Source organism: Gobius niger (genome assembly GCF_951799975.1).
Source record: "Gobius niger genome assembly, contig: SCAFFOLD_156, whole genome shotgun sequence".
In the NCBI taxonomy this organism is placed as follows: domain Eukaryota; kingdom Metazoa; phylum Chordata; class Actinopteri; order Gobiiformes; family Gobiidae; genus Gobius; species Gobius niger.
Genome location: NW_027639314.1, coordinates 21125 through 38495, shown reverse-complemented (window position 1 = coordinate 38495; position 17371 = coordinate 21125). Strand labels below are relative to the sequence as shown.

Sequence of the window (17371 nt, the reverse complement as noted above, 5' to 3'; positions counted from 1 at the left end):
AGGTATGGCCAGTGCATAAGTCAAACCCTTAACCCCTAAACCCTAGGGGAACTCCCCCTAGTGGATGGGGTTAGGAAACGTTGCCACATATGCAAATGAGAGTCTTGGCTTTCCAGAGTCATCTGCACTTTCTTCTCTATACCTAACCCTAACCCTAACCCTAACCCCCTAACCCTAACCCTAACCCCCTAACCCTAACCCTAACCCTAACCCTAACCCTAACCCTAACGACACAGGGTTCTTGCCTAACCTTAAGGACACAGAGTATACGCATAACTTGTAGGTGTTTACATCCAACCTAGATATTCGGAACATAAGACATGGGAATCACCCATCTGACAATGACTTTGTTAAAATTATATTTATTTTCCTTCATGTCATGATATCTGTTTAATTCTAAATATTGATTGAAATAACTCTTCTATGTATGCCGGTACGGTGAAATTATTTTATTGCATTCCATGTAGGACATAATCAGTTCACTTTGCTTAAATATTTAATAAAATCACATAAAAAAATAAAAAAATAATTAAAAACTACAAAAAAATAATAAAACAATAAATTTACAAAAAAAACATGTTCATAAATAGTTCATTTGTTTACTGTGACAGCTACTACAGATACTATAGGACTACAATTGACTAATCTGTCTGTCTGATACCCTCTCCGCGTCTTCCAGAGGGCGGAGCATGCGGCCTATATAAGGCCCTGCAGCGGATCTCCTCTCTCATTTCTCGACAGACTCTCCACAAGTGCACAACAGCTGACTGCAAGACTGCTGCCTTTAACCCCACCATATTTTAGAGCGTGCTGAAGCCTGAAGAAGACTGATCTCAGTCGAAACGTCGCGCACAAGCACGCCATTTCTATTTTGTTTTTCCCTCTTTTGTTTTTTCATTCCATAAATATTATTTCATTTTGCTTCTAAATAAATAATACCTTAATAATAAATAATACATTATTCATAAATAAATAAATAAATACATCATTATTAAATAAATACATTATTAAATAAATACATAAATTAATAATTAATTAATTAATAAAACCATTAATCGTACTCGCCTGGCCAGGCAGACTTTTGGCCATAAACACACCAATAAAAGTGCCAAAATTGGACTCGTGTCCAATATCGAAGGAGGGCGGACCGGAATGCCTCCGGGACTAGGGGGTACCATGACAGGGGAATGGCCCGTGCAAAACCGGTCTCATACCAGAGATGGGTCCCTTTTCAAATGCCTAACCCTGACCCTAGCCCCCTCCCCCCACACATTTCCAAGACGAGAGACGACCTACAGCAGCGCCCTTATTAGACCCTGGCTGGGATACCTAGCGGTGTGAACGAACAGCCGGTGGATTGAGGAGGGCGGTAAGTATACAGCCCCCCAGGTTCCGACTATAGGACAGCACTATGGGTGTGGCGGTCCAGGGCATCAGGACCTTAAATGTAGCCCAATTTTCTATGGGGCTTAGCCCCGCCCATGCAACCGCACATATGCATTACGCACGCTTTTATTCTGACTCTACAAAACCCCTTTAAACCTTCTAAATTCTTATCCCCTGGTCCAATAAGGGCTCAGGCCGTGGATAATTCACACATTTTTTCCCCAAAGATGGACATGGTTATTTTGGGTCACCTGAGGAGCCCTTTCTTTTGGGGATTCTCCCCAACATTGAGGGCCCCTCCAAACCAGGGATTTAACTGGAAGGCAACGTTAAACCGAGGCTGGTCCAGTGAACCTTGGAGGTCTTTTGTTGGGAGCATTCTTTGGGATGGGAGAAGCAATGTTCAGACATGGCTAGGCTCTCATTCCCTCTACCTGACCGAAATCCGGAAGGCAATGCTTTGTCATGGCTGGTCTGGACGTAGGAAAGGAAGGAGTGTTTTCACTTGGACCGATGGAGGCCCTCACAAGACTCCAGGATAAACTATGCTTCCCGTCATAAATTATGAAGTCCCTCAATCAAATCCCAAATCTACATAGACCGTCCCAGCTTCCCTAACTCCCTATAACTTTCGTCTTTTAGATAGATTCTCCGTTAATTTCGCTATAAAATCCTAAATAGACTATTTTTTCTCAAACCAAAAAAAATCGTTAAAAATAAGAAAAGACTTACGTTCTCTTACCCAAACGAAATCCAGGATAATCATTTATTTACACTTAAAAATTAGAACAAAACTCTGGCTAAAAACTTAAAATTCTCTATTTTCTTACAATTTATTACTTACCTTTAGAACTAAATCTCAGGCTTAGACTTAAAAACCTCGTTCCTCTTTACTAGGACAAAAACTCTGACTTAACTTAAAAACCTCGATTGCTTTGAAAATTAATCTCTCCCCCTTTAAACACAGGAATTCGAACTTAACGCAAAATCCCGATCTCCTTACAATTTATTACTTACCTTTATATAGAATTAAAACTTTGAATCTCGATTACCTAACCACTTACCTTTACTTAGAACAAAACTCTGGCTCAACTTAAAAATCTAGTTAATTACTTACCTTTTTCTCCTTCACTTACCGTTACTTTAATAAATTTGAAAAGACACACCACGGGACTTGATCATTCCCGTTGGGGCCGTCCTTGGATGAGGGTGTATAGTGGTAATGGCCGAAACACCCTGTGATTCTAAGGTACATTACTGAAGATGTGTCTACAATATTTTCAGGATAAAAATCCCCTTACTCTATGCGACCCTTACATAAGCTTAAACCTACGACTTTTAGACAGCACTCATTCCAACTCAATATTCCCTAAAATTCAACTTAAAAATGAAAAAAATATATATATCGTCACTTTAACCCTTCTCATAACTTCAGCAATATAACCTTCTTTTAATTCCAGTTGGTAACCCTAACCGTATTACGCACCTAGTTGAAAGCTCACTCTAGTATTTGTTTTATCATCATTTTAACCCTTAACTTATAACTTCAGTTACGGAAATTGACTATCATCGCTTTAACCTTTATCAACTCCAGTTAGTGTCCTCTACCTAAAACAGTATATATATTTTTAGTATAACACCTTTCAGTGCCGGTGGAATGGGAAACTGCAGATGACGTACGTGGGCCAGTGCAAACCTTTGGCTCTCCTTAACTGTTAAATTCACTAAGGAATGAACAGGGAGGTCATCGGGATATTCCCCTAACCTAACCCTAACCCTAACCCATGCCTGAAGCCTCTACTGAGGACATGTCTGTCTCATTATACAACTGCCACACCTCTTTGTCAGGGGTTTGCACCTTCTACACTTGGAACCAATCTCACATAATGCAGTGGAACGGGAGACTGCAGATGACGTTCGTGGGCCAGTGCAAACCTTTGGCGCTCCTTAACTGTTCCATTCACTAAGGAATGAACAGGGAGGTCATCGGGATATTCCCCAAACCTGACGCTAGTCAATGGCATATTTATTTAACACATTCCTATTTATTTTATTCATAAACATACATGAGTAATCACAGACAGTCGTGGTCCTGTATGTGTATTCGCCCCTGCTGTCCATGAGGGGGCGCTGTTTTATTAAAGATGCATCAGACACAAACATTTAAAAACATCAATTTTATCTAAAAACTGGGACAGAAATGCAAACAACAATTTCATAAAAATACGGCCACATTTCTCTGCAAAATGATATTATAATAAAATAAATATTTACAAAGCCACAGTGACATAATCTGCAGGACCGCCACATCCACGTGTCTATGATGAAAGTCTGTGGTTGACTTTGATTTGGAACAAGGCTAAAGAGAGAAGAGTATTTTACAGGAAACGTGATAAAGACGCTCATTTGAAAAATAACTGTGTGAAAACAACAGAACTCGAATTCAATCCCTCATTCAACACAGTTGGAGTTAAATACGTGTTATTTGGGCGATATCTGCAGTCGCTGCATTAGAGACGACGAGGGAGAAAAGTCCAAAGGGAAAAGATGAAATTACATTAAATTAGTTCTGAGGTAAATATAAGATTCATTCAGTTCAAAAATAAAATCGGCTACGTTTCCACTTAGAGGCTACAGCCCGAGTCTGAGACGAAACCGGGACTAAACCACTTCCTTTACAAGATACTGTGGAATCCATGAAGCACCTTCAACTGTGGCCTAGGATTGGGACCAGACTGGACCGGGACCAGACTGGACTGGGACCAGACTGGACCGGGACCAGACTGGACTGGAACCAGACTGGACTGGAACCAGACTGGACCGGGACCAGACTGGACTAGAACCAGACTGGACTGGGACCAGACTGGACCGGGACCAGACTGGACTGGAACCAGACTGGACTGGAACCAGACTGGACTGGAACCAGACTGGACCGGGACCAGACTGGACTAGAACCAGACTGGACCGGGACCAGACTGGACCGGGACCAGACTGGACTGGAACCAGACTGGACCGGGACCAGACTAGGCAGGGACCCAGCGAACACTCAGACGTCGAGTTCAGTTTTCCACAAACGTGTTTCTATCTCTCCTCCACTTTGGGCGAGTCCAAAGGCTCCTCCTCTTCGTCCTTTGCACCAATCAGACGCTGCCGGGCAAAGTCCTCAAAGACGAAGTCATCGTCACTGAGCAGAAAAAAACAAAGGGGTTAAAGGTCTGACCCCCGACATTCCACATACAAGGAACTGCACGCTTGGACACAGTCCTGGTCTGAGTCCACATACAGAGCCTCTCGTAAGTATTCATACACCTTGAGCTTTTGCACATTTTGTCATGTTTACAACTCTAAAAATAAAGATTTCATTTTGATTTTTTTACTGAACGTTCACACACAAGTAACAGACAACTGTGAAGTGAAAGCAAAATGATACATGATTCTGTTATTTTTCAAAAAAATGGAAAAGTGAAAAGTGGGGCTTGCATAAGTATCATACAGCATTTTCTGAGTGCATTAAATCACCTTTAAAACATTCCTAATGACTCCAGAATGTTCACACCTTGGCCTAACGGTTAAACAGAGGCACCTGTGTGTGATCTACTCTCAGTATAATTACAGCTGTTCTTTCAGGCCCTCAGAGCTGTGGTCACTAAACAACATCATGAAGGTCAAGGAGCACCAGAGAGGTCAGGGATAAAGCTGTGGAGAAGTTTAAAGCAGCATTAAGTTATACAAAGATTTCCCAAGATTTAAACATCTCCCGGAGCAACTGTTCAATCCATCATTCAGAAATGGAAAGAGTAAAGCACCACTGCAGACTTACCAAGACACGGCTGTTCACCTAAACTAACAAACTGAACAAGGAGACACTGGTCAGAAATACAACCAAGTGCCCCAAGATAACTCTGGAGGAGCTGAAGTCCTGCCGCTGAGCTGGGGGAATCTGTACATGGGACAACTATAAGTCGTATCTACACAAATCTGGCCTTCATGGACGAGTGGAAGAAGAAAGCCATTATTGAAAGGAGAACATAAGAAATCCTGTTTGAAGTTTGTAGAAGTCATATGGAGGACACAGCTCCATGTGGAAGAAGGAGCTTTGGTCAGATGAGACAAACGTTATGGAGCAAACCTGACACTGCTCATGGTCCTGAGTGCACCATCCCCAGTGTCAGATATACGGGGGGGAGCATCATGCTGTGGGGCTGCTTTTCCTCAGCGGTGACTGGGGAGACTGTAAGAATAGTTGTGAAGATGGATGGAGCCAAATACAGAGACATTTCGGAGGAAAACCTGCTGGAGTCAGCAAGAGAACTGAGGCTGGGGCAGAGATTCACCTTCAGCAGGACAATGACCCTAAACACAAAGATAAATCTACAATGGAATGGTTCAATAAAAACATATTAATGTGTTAGAATGGCCCAGTCAAAGTCCTGACCTGAATCCTATTGAAAATCTGTGGAATAATCTGAAAACTGCTGTTCACAAACGCTCTCCTTCTAATGTGACAGAGCTGGAGTTGTTTTAAAAAAAATTAAAGAATACTTATGCAAGAAAAATAACAGAATCATGTATCATTTTGCTTTCACTACACAGTTGTCTGTTACTTGTGTGTGAACGTTCAGTAAAAAAATCAAAATACAATCTTTATGTTTAGGGTTGTAAACATGACAAAATGTGCAATAGTTCAAGGTGTATGAATACTTTCTAGAGGCACTGTATGAGGAACCGTACGTTTCAGTCTCGGGTCGTAAAGTGCTGAGCTCCTCTGGGATCCATTATGTCCATTACAGCCATTAGTGTTTCTGCTGACTCCATGGAAACTACACCAGGACTAAACCTGGTCTAAGCCTGGGCTAAACCAGCACTAAACCAGGACTAAACCTGGTCTAAGCCTGGGCTAAACCAGCACTATACCAGGACTAAACCTGGTCTAAACCCGGACTAAACCAGAACTGGACCAGGACTAACGGACTCACTGTGTGTCGAACTGGATGAGGTTGGTGTCAACTGAAGCTTCGTCTGAAAGACACATTAAAAAAAATGTTTAAATGTGCCAGGACTCCCCTGTAAAAACATTTTTCATCTCAGTGGGACTTTCCTGGTTAAAGAAAGGTCAAATAAAATAAAAAAAATAAAAATAATTAGCGAAAATAACATGAATATTAATGAATGTGACAAATATTAATGACTGGTACAAAATCCACCCCAGTTTGTTAGAGGTGAGGACAAAAAACATCACTTTGAAATAATTTGACTCAAGTACAAGTAAGAATACTTCTCAGTCTGCGCCAGAGATCATTGTAACACAAATTCTCGAAGCCGAGTCTGCAAAGTGTTCAGGCATAGTGTTGGACACTGTCGTTTCAAAAGCATGTTTTAAAATGTATAAAGACTGTTACATTTAATTTATCGCAGTTCAGGTACATTTGCTCTCAAATGAGCACAGACGTAGCCGAGCTTGATCTCTGCGTTAAAGCTGCTCCTAAGCCCGGACAAACAGGCACTCAAAACTTTAGATTAAAAACCTGATTCGTACCACTACTGTAACACTGTGAAGAAAGACAAATTATTAACGTTCGAAGAAACGTTTGTTTTTGAGTGTCAGTTTAGGGTTTAAAATTCTTCATGATTTGGCCCCACAATCCCTGAGAATGTTTGTGAAGTCCTGTGATGAAGCAGGACGATTAGCGTGAACTGTTCTGTCAACTTTAGATCCTCCACTTTTGGACAGAAGCTTCTCTGTGAAGCTGCAGGATGTGGAACTCGCTGCCATTAACTGTTGGAGAGAGAAGCACCTCAACAGTGAATGTAAGAAGGTTTGAGAGCAATGGAACATGCTGCATCTTTTCTGCAAGATGTAGATTATAAATGTAAAGATATAATGGTCTTGGTCAGAACGGCATTCTCCAAATAGTGTTGTTGTTGTTTGCTTTTTTATGTGTATGATTTTGGTACATAACAAACATAATTTTAAATATCAGTGTGACATTTAAAGATCCCATTTACATTCAATGCAAAGGTATCTATGTAATACAGTTGTTCTCAAGCTTATTTATGCAGTAGCACAACAATAACAATGCATGTATATATGTGCATACAGGTGTGTGTGTGTGTATGTGTATATATGTGTGTGTGGTTATGTGTATGTACATATGCATGTATATAGGGATATATATGACAATAATAATACAAATAAAATCAGCCCTACACACTCCCTGAGGTCAACACTACACACTCCCTGAGGTCAACACTAAACACTCCCTGAGGTCAACACTACACGCTCCCTCAGGTCAACCCTACACACTCCCTGAGGTCAACACTACACACTCCCTGAGGTCAACCCTACACACTCCCTGAGGTCAACCCTACACACTCCCTCAGGTCAACCCTACACACTCCCTGAGGTCAACACTACACACTCCCTGAGGTCAACCCTACACACTCCCTCAGGTCAACCCTACACACTCCCTGAGGTCAACACTACACACTCCCTGAGGTCAGCCCTATACACTCCCTGAGGTCAACCCTACACACTCCATCAGGTCAACCCTACACGCTCCCTCAGGTCAACCCTACACACTCCCTGAGGTCAACACTACACACTCCCTGAGGTCAACCCTACACACTCCCTGAGGTCAACCCTACACACTCCCTCAGGTCAACCCTACACACTCCCTGAGGTCAACACTACACACTCCCTGAGGTCAGCCCTATACACTCCCTGAGGTCAACCCTACACACTCCATCAGGTCAACCCTACACGCTCCCTCAGGTCAACCCTACACAATCCCTGAGGTCAACCCTACACGCTCCCTCAGGTCAGCCCTACACGCTCCCTGAGGTCAACACTACACACTCCCTCAGGTCAGCCCTACACACTCCCTCAGGTCAGCCCTACACACTCCCTCAGGTCAGCCCTACACACTCCCTCAGGTCAGCCCTACACACTCCCTCAGGTCAGCCCTACACACTCCCTCAGGTCAACCCTACACACTCCCTGAGGTCAGCCCTACACGCTCCCTCAGGTCAACCCTACACGCTCCCTGAGGTCAGCCCTACATGCTCCCTCAGGTCAGCCCTACACACTCCCTGAGGTCAACCCTACACGCTCCCTGTGGTCAGCCCTACACACTCCCTGAGGTCAGCCCTACACGCTCCCTCAGGTCAACCCTACACACTCCCTCAGGTCAACCCTATACACTCCCTGAGGTCAGCCCTACATGCTCCCTCAGGTCAGCCCTACACACTCCCTGAGGTCAGCCCTAAACGCTCCCTGAGGTCAGCCCTACACACTCCCTGAGGTCAGCCCTACACACTCCCTGAGGTCAACACTACACGCTCCCTGAGGTCAGCCCTACACGCTCCCTCAGGTCAACACTACACGCTCCCTCAGGTCAGCCCTACACGCTCCCTCAGGTCAGCCCTACACACTCCCTCAGGTCAGCCCTACACACTCCATCAGGTCAGCCCTACACACTCCCTCAGGTCAGCCCTACACACTCCCTGAGGTCAACCCTACACACTCCCTCAGGTCAGCCCTACACGCTCCCTCAGGTCAGCCCTACACACTCCCTGAGGTCAACCCTACACACTCCCTCAGGTCAACCCTACACGCTCCCTCAGGTCAGCCCTACACGCTCCCTCAGGTCAACCCTACACGCTCCATCAGGTCAGCCCTACACACTCCCTCAGGTCAGCCCTACACGCTCCCTCAGGTCAGCCCTACATGCTCCCTCAGGTCAACCCTACACACTCTCTCAGGTCAGCCCTACACACTCCCTCAGGTCAGCCCTACACGCTCCCTCAGGTCAACCCTACACACTCCCTCAGGTCAACCCTACACACTCCCTGAGGTCAACACTACACACTCCCTGAGGTCAACACTACACACTCCCTGAGGTCAACACTACACACTCCCTCAGGTCAGCCCTACACACTCCCTCAGGTCAGCCCTACACGCTCCCTCAGGTCAACCCTACACACTCCCTGAGGTCAACCCTACACTCTCCCTCATGTCAGCCCTACACACTCCCTCATGTCAGCCCTACACACTCCCTGAGGTCAACACTACACACTCCCTCAGGTCAACACTACACACTCCCTCAGGTCAGCCCTACACGCTCCCTCAGGTCAGCCCTACACGCTCCCTCAGGTCAACCCTACACACTCTCTCAGGTCAGCCCTACACACTCCCTCAGGTCAGACCTACACACTCCCTCAGGTCAACCCTACACACTCCCTCAGGTCAGCCCTACACACTCCCTCAGGTCAGACCTACACACTCCCTCAGGTCAGCCCTACACACTCTCTCAGGTCAACCCTACACACTCTCTCAGGTCAGCCCTACACACTCCCTCAGGTCAGCCCTACACACTCTCTCAGGTCAACCCTACATGCTCCCTCAGGTCAACACTACACGCTCTCTCAGGTCAGCCCTACACACTCCCTCAGGTCAGCCCTACACACTCTCTCAGGTCAACCCTACATGCTCCCTCAGGTCAACACTACACGCTCCCTCAGGTCAGCCCTACACGCTCCCTCAGGTCAACCCTACACACTCTCTCAGGTCAACCCTACACACTCTCTCAGGTCAACCCTACACACTCTCTCAGGTCAACCCTACACACTCTCTCAGGTCAGCCCTACACACTCCCTCAGGTCAGCCCTACACACTCTCTCAGGTCAACCCTACATGCTCCCTCAGGTCAACACTACACGCTCCCTCAGGTCAGCCCTACACACTCCCTCAGGTCAGCCCTACACACTCTCTCAGGTCAACACTACACGCTCCCTCAGGTCAGCCCTACACACTCCCTCAGGTCAGCCCTACACACTCTCTCAGGTCAGCCCTACACACTCCCTCAGGTCAGCCCTACACGCTCCCTCAGGTCAACCCTACATGCTCCCTCAGGTCAACACTACACGCTCCCTCAGGTCAACACTACACGCTCCCTCAGGTCAACCCTACATGCTCCCTCAGGTCAACACTACACGCTCCCTCAGGTCAACACTACACACTCCCTCAGGTCAACACTACACGCTCCCTCAGGTCAACACTACACGCTCCCTCAGGTCAACCCTACACACTCCCTCAGGTCAACCCTACACACTCCCTCAGGTCAGCACTACACACTCCCTCAGGTCAACCCTACACGCTCCCTCAGGTCAACCCTACACACTCCCTCAGGTCAGCACTACACACTCCCTCAGGTCAACCCTACACACTCCCTCAGGTCAGCCCGAAACACTCCCTCAGGTCAGCCCGAAACACTCCCTCAGGTCAGCACTACACACTCTCTCAGGTCAGCACTACACACTCCCTCAGGTCAGCCCGAAACACTCCCTCAGGTCAGCCCTACACGCTCCCTCAGGTCAGCCCTACACGCTCCCTCAGGTCAGCCCTACACACTCCCTCAGGTCAACCCTACACACTCCCTCAGGTCAACCCTACACACTCCCTCAGGTCAACCCTACACACTCCCTCAGGTCAACACTACACACTCCCTCAGGTCAACACTACACGCTCCCTCAGGTCAACACTACACGCTCCCTCAGGTCAGCCCTACACGCTCCCTCAGGTCAACACTACACACTCCCTCAGGTCAGCCCTACACACTCCCTCAGGTCAGCACTACACACTCCCTCAGGTCAGCCCTACACACTCCCTCAGGTCAGCCCTACACACTCCCTCAGGTCAGCCCTACACACTCTCTCAGGTCAACCCTACACGCTCCCTCAGGTCAGCCCTACACACTCCCTCAGGTCAACACTACACACTCCCTCAGGTCAGCCCTACACACTCCCTCAGGTCAACCCTACATGCTCCCTCAGGTCAACACTACACGCTCCCTCAGGTCAGCCCTACACACTCCCTCAGGTCAACCCTACACACTCCCTCAGGTCAGCACTACACACTCCCTCAGGTCAGCCCTACACGCTCCCTCAGGTCAACCCTACACACTCCCTCAGGTCAGCCCGAAACACTCCCTCAGGTCAGCCCGAAACACTCCCTCAGGTCAGCACTACACACTCCCTCAGGTCAGCCCTACACGCTCCCTCAGGTCAGCCCTACACGCTCCCTCAGGTCAGCACTACACACTCTCTCAGGTCAGCACTACACACTCCCTCAGGTCAGCCCGAAACACTCCCTCAGGTCAGCCCTACACGCTCCCTCAGGTCAGCCCTACACGCTCCCTCAGGTCAGCCCTACACGCTCCCTCAGGTCAGCCCTACACGCTCCCTCAGGTCAGCCCTACACACTCCCTCAGGTCAACCCTACACGCTCCCTCAGGTCAGCCCTACACGCTCCCTCAGGTCAGCCCTACACACTCCCTCAGGTCAGCCCTACACACTCCCTCAGGTCAGCCCTACACACTCCCTCAGGTCAGCCCTACACACTCCCTCAGGTCAGCCCTACACACTCCCTCAGGTCAGCCCTACACGCTCCCTCAGGTCAGCCCTACACACTCCCTCAGGTCAGCCCTACACGCTCCCTCAGGTCAGCCCTACACACTCCCTCAGGTCAGCCCTACACGCTCTCTCAGGTCAGCCCTACACACTCTCTCAGGTCAACCCTACACACTCCCTCAGGTCAGCCCTACATGCTCCCTCAGGTCAACCCTACACGCTCCCTGAGGTCAGCCCTACACATGATTTTACTGGAGAAGTAAAAAGTGCTGTATGATAAAACTACTTTACTTTAAGTACAATTACTACTTAGAAATACTTTGTGCTGCTTTTGCTCCTTGTTTTCTTTATTCGGCACAAAACAGACACTTTAATCCCAGTTTTAACTTTCGGACTGAACATGTCGTTGCCCTGAGGGGTTTGATCGTGGCTCTGTGATTGGCTCACCGTCTCTGAGGGGTGTGTCCGGGGGCTGCGGGTGCATCAGGGTGAACGGCAGCTCAACGGAAACGTCACTGTTTGAAAAATCATTCAAATCCATCATTTATGGCACGAGGAAATTCACACACAAGGACGATGACGAGGACGAGGAAGCACTCACCTGGCAGCCAGATCTCCCAGCAATCTGCAACACACCACCGAGGACATGAGTACACATCAAGTACACATCAAGCACACATAAAGCACACATCAAGTACACATCAAGTACACATCAAGTACACATCGAGTACATATCAAACACACATAAAGCACACATCAAGTACACATCAAGTACATATCATATCCACGTGAAGTACACACAAAGCACACATCAAGTACACATCAAGTACACATCGAGTACACGTAAAGTACATATCATATCCACGTGAAGTACACACAAAGCACACATCAAGTACACATCAAGTACACATCAAGTACACCTCTGGACTAAACTGGACTATATCTGCCCCATGGACATTATTCTGAGTCGGGATTGACAGGAATAATTTTCTGATGGGTTATTTGTCGCTACATCTGAGTGGTGAGTGTTGCAAAAGTTTCTCCATCCTGACGCCAGATTTATAACTTTGTTTGTTAGCGCTAGCATAACTTCTAACAGGCATGTACATGAAGTGTACTTCATGTGCACATGATGTGTACATGAAGTACACTTCATGCACACATCAAGTACACATAAAGCACACTTATTTATTTATTTATTTATTTATTTATTTATTTATTTATTTATTTATTTATTTATTTATTTATTTATTTATTTATTTATTTATTTATTTGAAAAGGAGGGACAATACATATTAATGAACATTTTTACAAATGTAAATATGCCAGATTATAGCCTTGGCTAATTTCCATCTGCAGACGCCCTGGAGGGTAGATGTTACACACGAGTTAGTAAAAACATACAGAGACACGATATACAGACTATGTACAGACTATATACAGACTGTATACAGACTATATACAGACTAAATACAGACTATATACAGACTATATACAGACTATATACAGACTATATACAGACTATATACAGACTATATACAGACTATATACAGACTATATACAGACTGTATACAGACTATATACAGACTATGTACAGACTATATACAGACTATATACAGACTGTATACAGACTATGTACAGACTATGTACAGACTATGTACAGACTATATACAGACTCTATACAGACTGTATACAGACTATATACAGACTATATACAGACTATATACAGACTATATACAGACTATATACAGACTATATACAGACTATATACAGACTATATACAGACTATGTACAGACTATATACAGACTATATACAGACTATATACAAACTATATACAGACTGTATACAGACTATGTACAGACTATGTACAGACTGTATACAGACTATGTACAGAGAGACAGGGCCGAGAACAGTGATCACATCATGTTAAAACAAATAACAATAACAAGGGTGGACAACAGAGGAGAATATAGAAAATAGTAAATGCATCGACTGTATTGCACAAACCTCAATAATGCACATGCCCTGACAAACCTGATATTGCACTGACCCATATTGCACCATTCTGTATTGCACTGACCCATATTGCCCAACCCATGTTATCGGACTGTTATTGCACAACCCGTATTACACTGATAATTGTATCTCTTTTTTTTTATAATGCACTATCATGATTAACTAAACGTGATCACATGTGTGTGTGCCCCTCAGCCACACTTTTAAATGACTCCTGAATGTAATAGTTTTCCACTGACAGTGGAATACTATTCCAGAAGCTCGATCACTCCCTGATATGACAGGACGTTCTGTGAAAAGGCAGTCCGCTTAAATGCCAATTCACAGTCCCCTCTCACAGTGGCTCGAGTCACTCGAGACCCCGCAGCACTGCTAGACTTTTGTTTAATAAATGTAACCAGGTTAAAATCTACAAATTTGGCCCAGTATTGTTTTTCCAACGCTCTCCCCAGTCCCTAAATGTACCACGTCATATGACATTCCACATGTTTTACCCAATCACAGCAGTGTTGTTTGTACTAACCCTCCTCTGGACACGATGAGCTTGACTTTGACTCTGTACGACACAATGATTCCCAGGATTTCTTTGTTGGCCCCGTCTCGCAATCTGTAACAGAAGCTCAAATAAATCAAACCACTCTTTACTGTGAGGAGGAGGTGTCGCCCCCTGCAGGCCAGTGGAGAGACACAGTGTATTCTACGTGATGTGGCCGTTCAGAGCTTTATGATGTTCTTTCCCTCAGCTCTGCTTTCGGCCTATTGCACAAGTGGGATTTATATGTTTTTCTATTTTGTGTTGAAATCGTTTTTAATCGTTTTATCGTTTTTACATTGCACTTATGGAAAGTACTTTGGTTCAGTGGGTGCTGTTGTAAAGCACTATACATATAAAGGTTGATTGATTGATTGATTGATTGATTGATTGATTGATTGATTGATTGATTGATTGATTGATTGAAGCTCTGGTCATGAGTTCTGTGTCATGACCGAAAAGATCGACCACAAGAGTGTCCCCGGCTTCCAAGAACACACTACTACTACTTTCACTGGGCCTCTAGTAGTAGTAGTAGTAGTAGTAGTAGTAGTAGTAGTAGTAGTAGTAGTAGTAGTAGTAGTAGAACTCACAGTGTACTGGAGGCCAGGTTTGTGTCTTCATGCTTGAGTTTCCCGTCCAGAGCGAGGCCTCGTTTCTCGCGGTTATTGGCCAGAAACGGAGTCAGAGTGAAGACTTTACAGAAGGTGGAGCTGGGGGCCACTGCGTCACTGAGTAAATAGGAAGTACACAGGAAGTACGCAACAAGTACACACAGGAAGTATGCAGGAAGTGCACACAGGAAGTACACAGGAAGTACACACAGGAAGTACACAGGAAGTGCACACAGGAAGTATGCAGGAAGTGCACACAGGAAGTACACAGGAAGTACACACAGGAAGTACACAGGAAGTGCACACAGGAAGTATGCAGGAAGTGCACACAGGAAGTACACAGGAAGTACACACAGGAAGTACACAGGAAGTACACACAGGACTCACTCGGTTTCCTCCGACGCTACGGGACACTTGTATTGTGCTGTGTTGAACAAACAGATGTCGGCAAATTGTCGCACTGCAACAAGAGCAACAGAGCTGTGTTAAAACCCCGGTTTAGACCCGGTTTAGACCCGGTTTAGACCCCGGTTTAGACCCGGTTTAGACCCGGTTTAGACCCCGGTTTAGACCCGGTTTAGACCCCGGTTTAGACCCGGTTTAGACCCCGGTTTAGACCCGGTTTAGACCCGGTTTAGACCCGGTTTAGACCCCGGTTTAGACCCGGTTTAGACCCGGTTTAGACCCCGGTTTAGACCCGGTTTAGACCCCGGTTTAGACCCGGTTTAGACCCGGTTTAGACCCGGTTTAGACCCGGTTTAGACCCGGTTTAGACCCTGGTTAGACCCGGGTTAGACCCGGGTTAGACCCGGTTTAGGTGGAGTACTGTTAAGGGCCTATTACCTGGAGACTAGTTGGACACTCGAGTCACTGTTGCCTTCGTATCTTTATACTAATATGTATTGTGGTGTATATGTATTTTTCTGAGCTATTCAATCAGCACTTATTTTATGTATTGGAAATGTATCTGTCTTCTTAGTGTTGCTGTCATTTATTTATTGCTGTGTTTTTTGGGGGTGCCTCCCCTTTAAATGAATGCCCCGTCTCATTTGACCTGTTTGCATCCTGACGAAGGCCACAGCCAGGCCAAAACACATGCATTGTTATTCTCTTCTGCCACGATGTAATAAAGCCTTTTAAATTTCCCTACACAACGCTGTGCCTTGGATCATTGTTCATTTTTGGAACAGTTACCATGAAGTAAGCTTTACACATTAGACCCAAAGAACAAACCTAACCTTTCTGCAGTCAAAGCCACACAGCGCTCCTTCATTCTTTTTCTTTAGCTACTAACCCTTGTGACCTGTTGGGGCATTTCGTGACACTTTTTGCCATTTTTTGCTCTTAATTTGGCCATAACTTTTTCCATATTTGAGATATTGAATTCTTTGTTGCACAATGTATTTGGTCATTGATGCAGCTTGTACAAACTGACTGCCCTAATCTCATGTTAGTGGCTTTTTGTGGTACTTTTATGACGGCTGTAAAAAAAAAAATCAAATAGTTATGTTAATCCACACATCACAGTTTGAACAAACATCAAGATATTTTACTATTGTAAAGCCAATTTAAAAAATGACCAAAAAATGTTCAAACAAAATGGCTCATTTTCCATTTCCATTTTCCAAGTCAGTTTGGCTAGAATTTGGATTTACTTTTTAAAACACCCTTGGGTCAAAGATCAGTAGTAACTTTGATTTTGATTTGATTGATTTTTTTTTTATTTTGGTCACGTAGATGTCTCTCTTTGAGATCTCCTTGGTATCCAACAGGTCTTTGAGACATTGCAAACAGTGTTCGCAACGGTGTCACAACTGCCTGACACCCACATGGAGACCATGCAGGATTTGTTTTCACCAAGACCTGGAGACTTGCCTTTTCTCCAGGATACGTCTCAGAGACATCTCCGTGACCGGCAGCAACTCGAGTCTCCAACTAGTCTCCCCTAACACTTGGTGAAGCTGCAGAGAAATGAATCCAGAGAGTCCTGGTTCAGGCCTGACCTGAGATCTTCATCCGCCGGACCGTCTTGTTTGTGTTGTTGGTTACGTGAACGTTCACCGAGATCGGCTCTCCATGATAATACACCTGCAACAGACAGGTCAAAGTTAGGAAGACCCTAAGGGGGAGGAGCCTGGGAGGGGGAGGAGTCTCTGAGTGGGAGAAGACCGGAGCACACCTGTTTGTCCAGCGACGCCTCAAGGTGCAGAGGTTTGTCCGACATCAGGAACAGTCGTGTGGTTTCGGCTGATGGCTGAGGACCGGGTTTCTCTGGAGCGAACTGGACCTTCCTGATCACCAGCCGGACTGAGTTCCTGCGACAGGAAGACGAGGGCGAGAGTTCACTGCTGTATTTGTATATTGATGTACTTTAAGATTAACCAGTGTAGTGTGACCAGGGCGATGGATGTCTTC

At 45.7% G+C, this 17371-nt stretch overlaps 1 protein-coding gene across 1 annotated transcript in view; it reads right to left on the bottom strand.

Annotated features, from left to right (window-relative positions):
* Positions 1-3920: 3920 nt before the first annotated feature.
* Positions 3921-17371, bottom strand: part of LOC306982588 (beta-arrestin-1-like) — a gene marked incomplete at its 5' end in the record, with an annotated part of 30317 nt that continues 16866 nt past the window's right edge. Inside the window, 9 exons of the mRNA XM_079583053.1 lie at positions 3921-4570; positions 6363-6405; positions 12241-12308; positions 12395-12418; positions 14334-14417; positions 14936-15073; positions 15344-15416; positions 16960-17044; positions 17136-17271. Coding sequence (XP_079439179.1) covers positions 4468-4570; positions 6363-6405; positions 12241-12308; positions 12395-12418; positions 14334-14417; positions 14936-15073; positions 15344-15416; positions 16960-17044; positions 17136-17271 — 754 coding nt within the window. The remainder of the gene's footprint in view (positions 4571-6362; positions 6406-12240; positions 12309-12394; positions 12419-14333; positions 14418-14935; positions 15074-15343; positions 15417-16959; positions 17045-17135; positions 17272-17371) is intronic.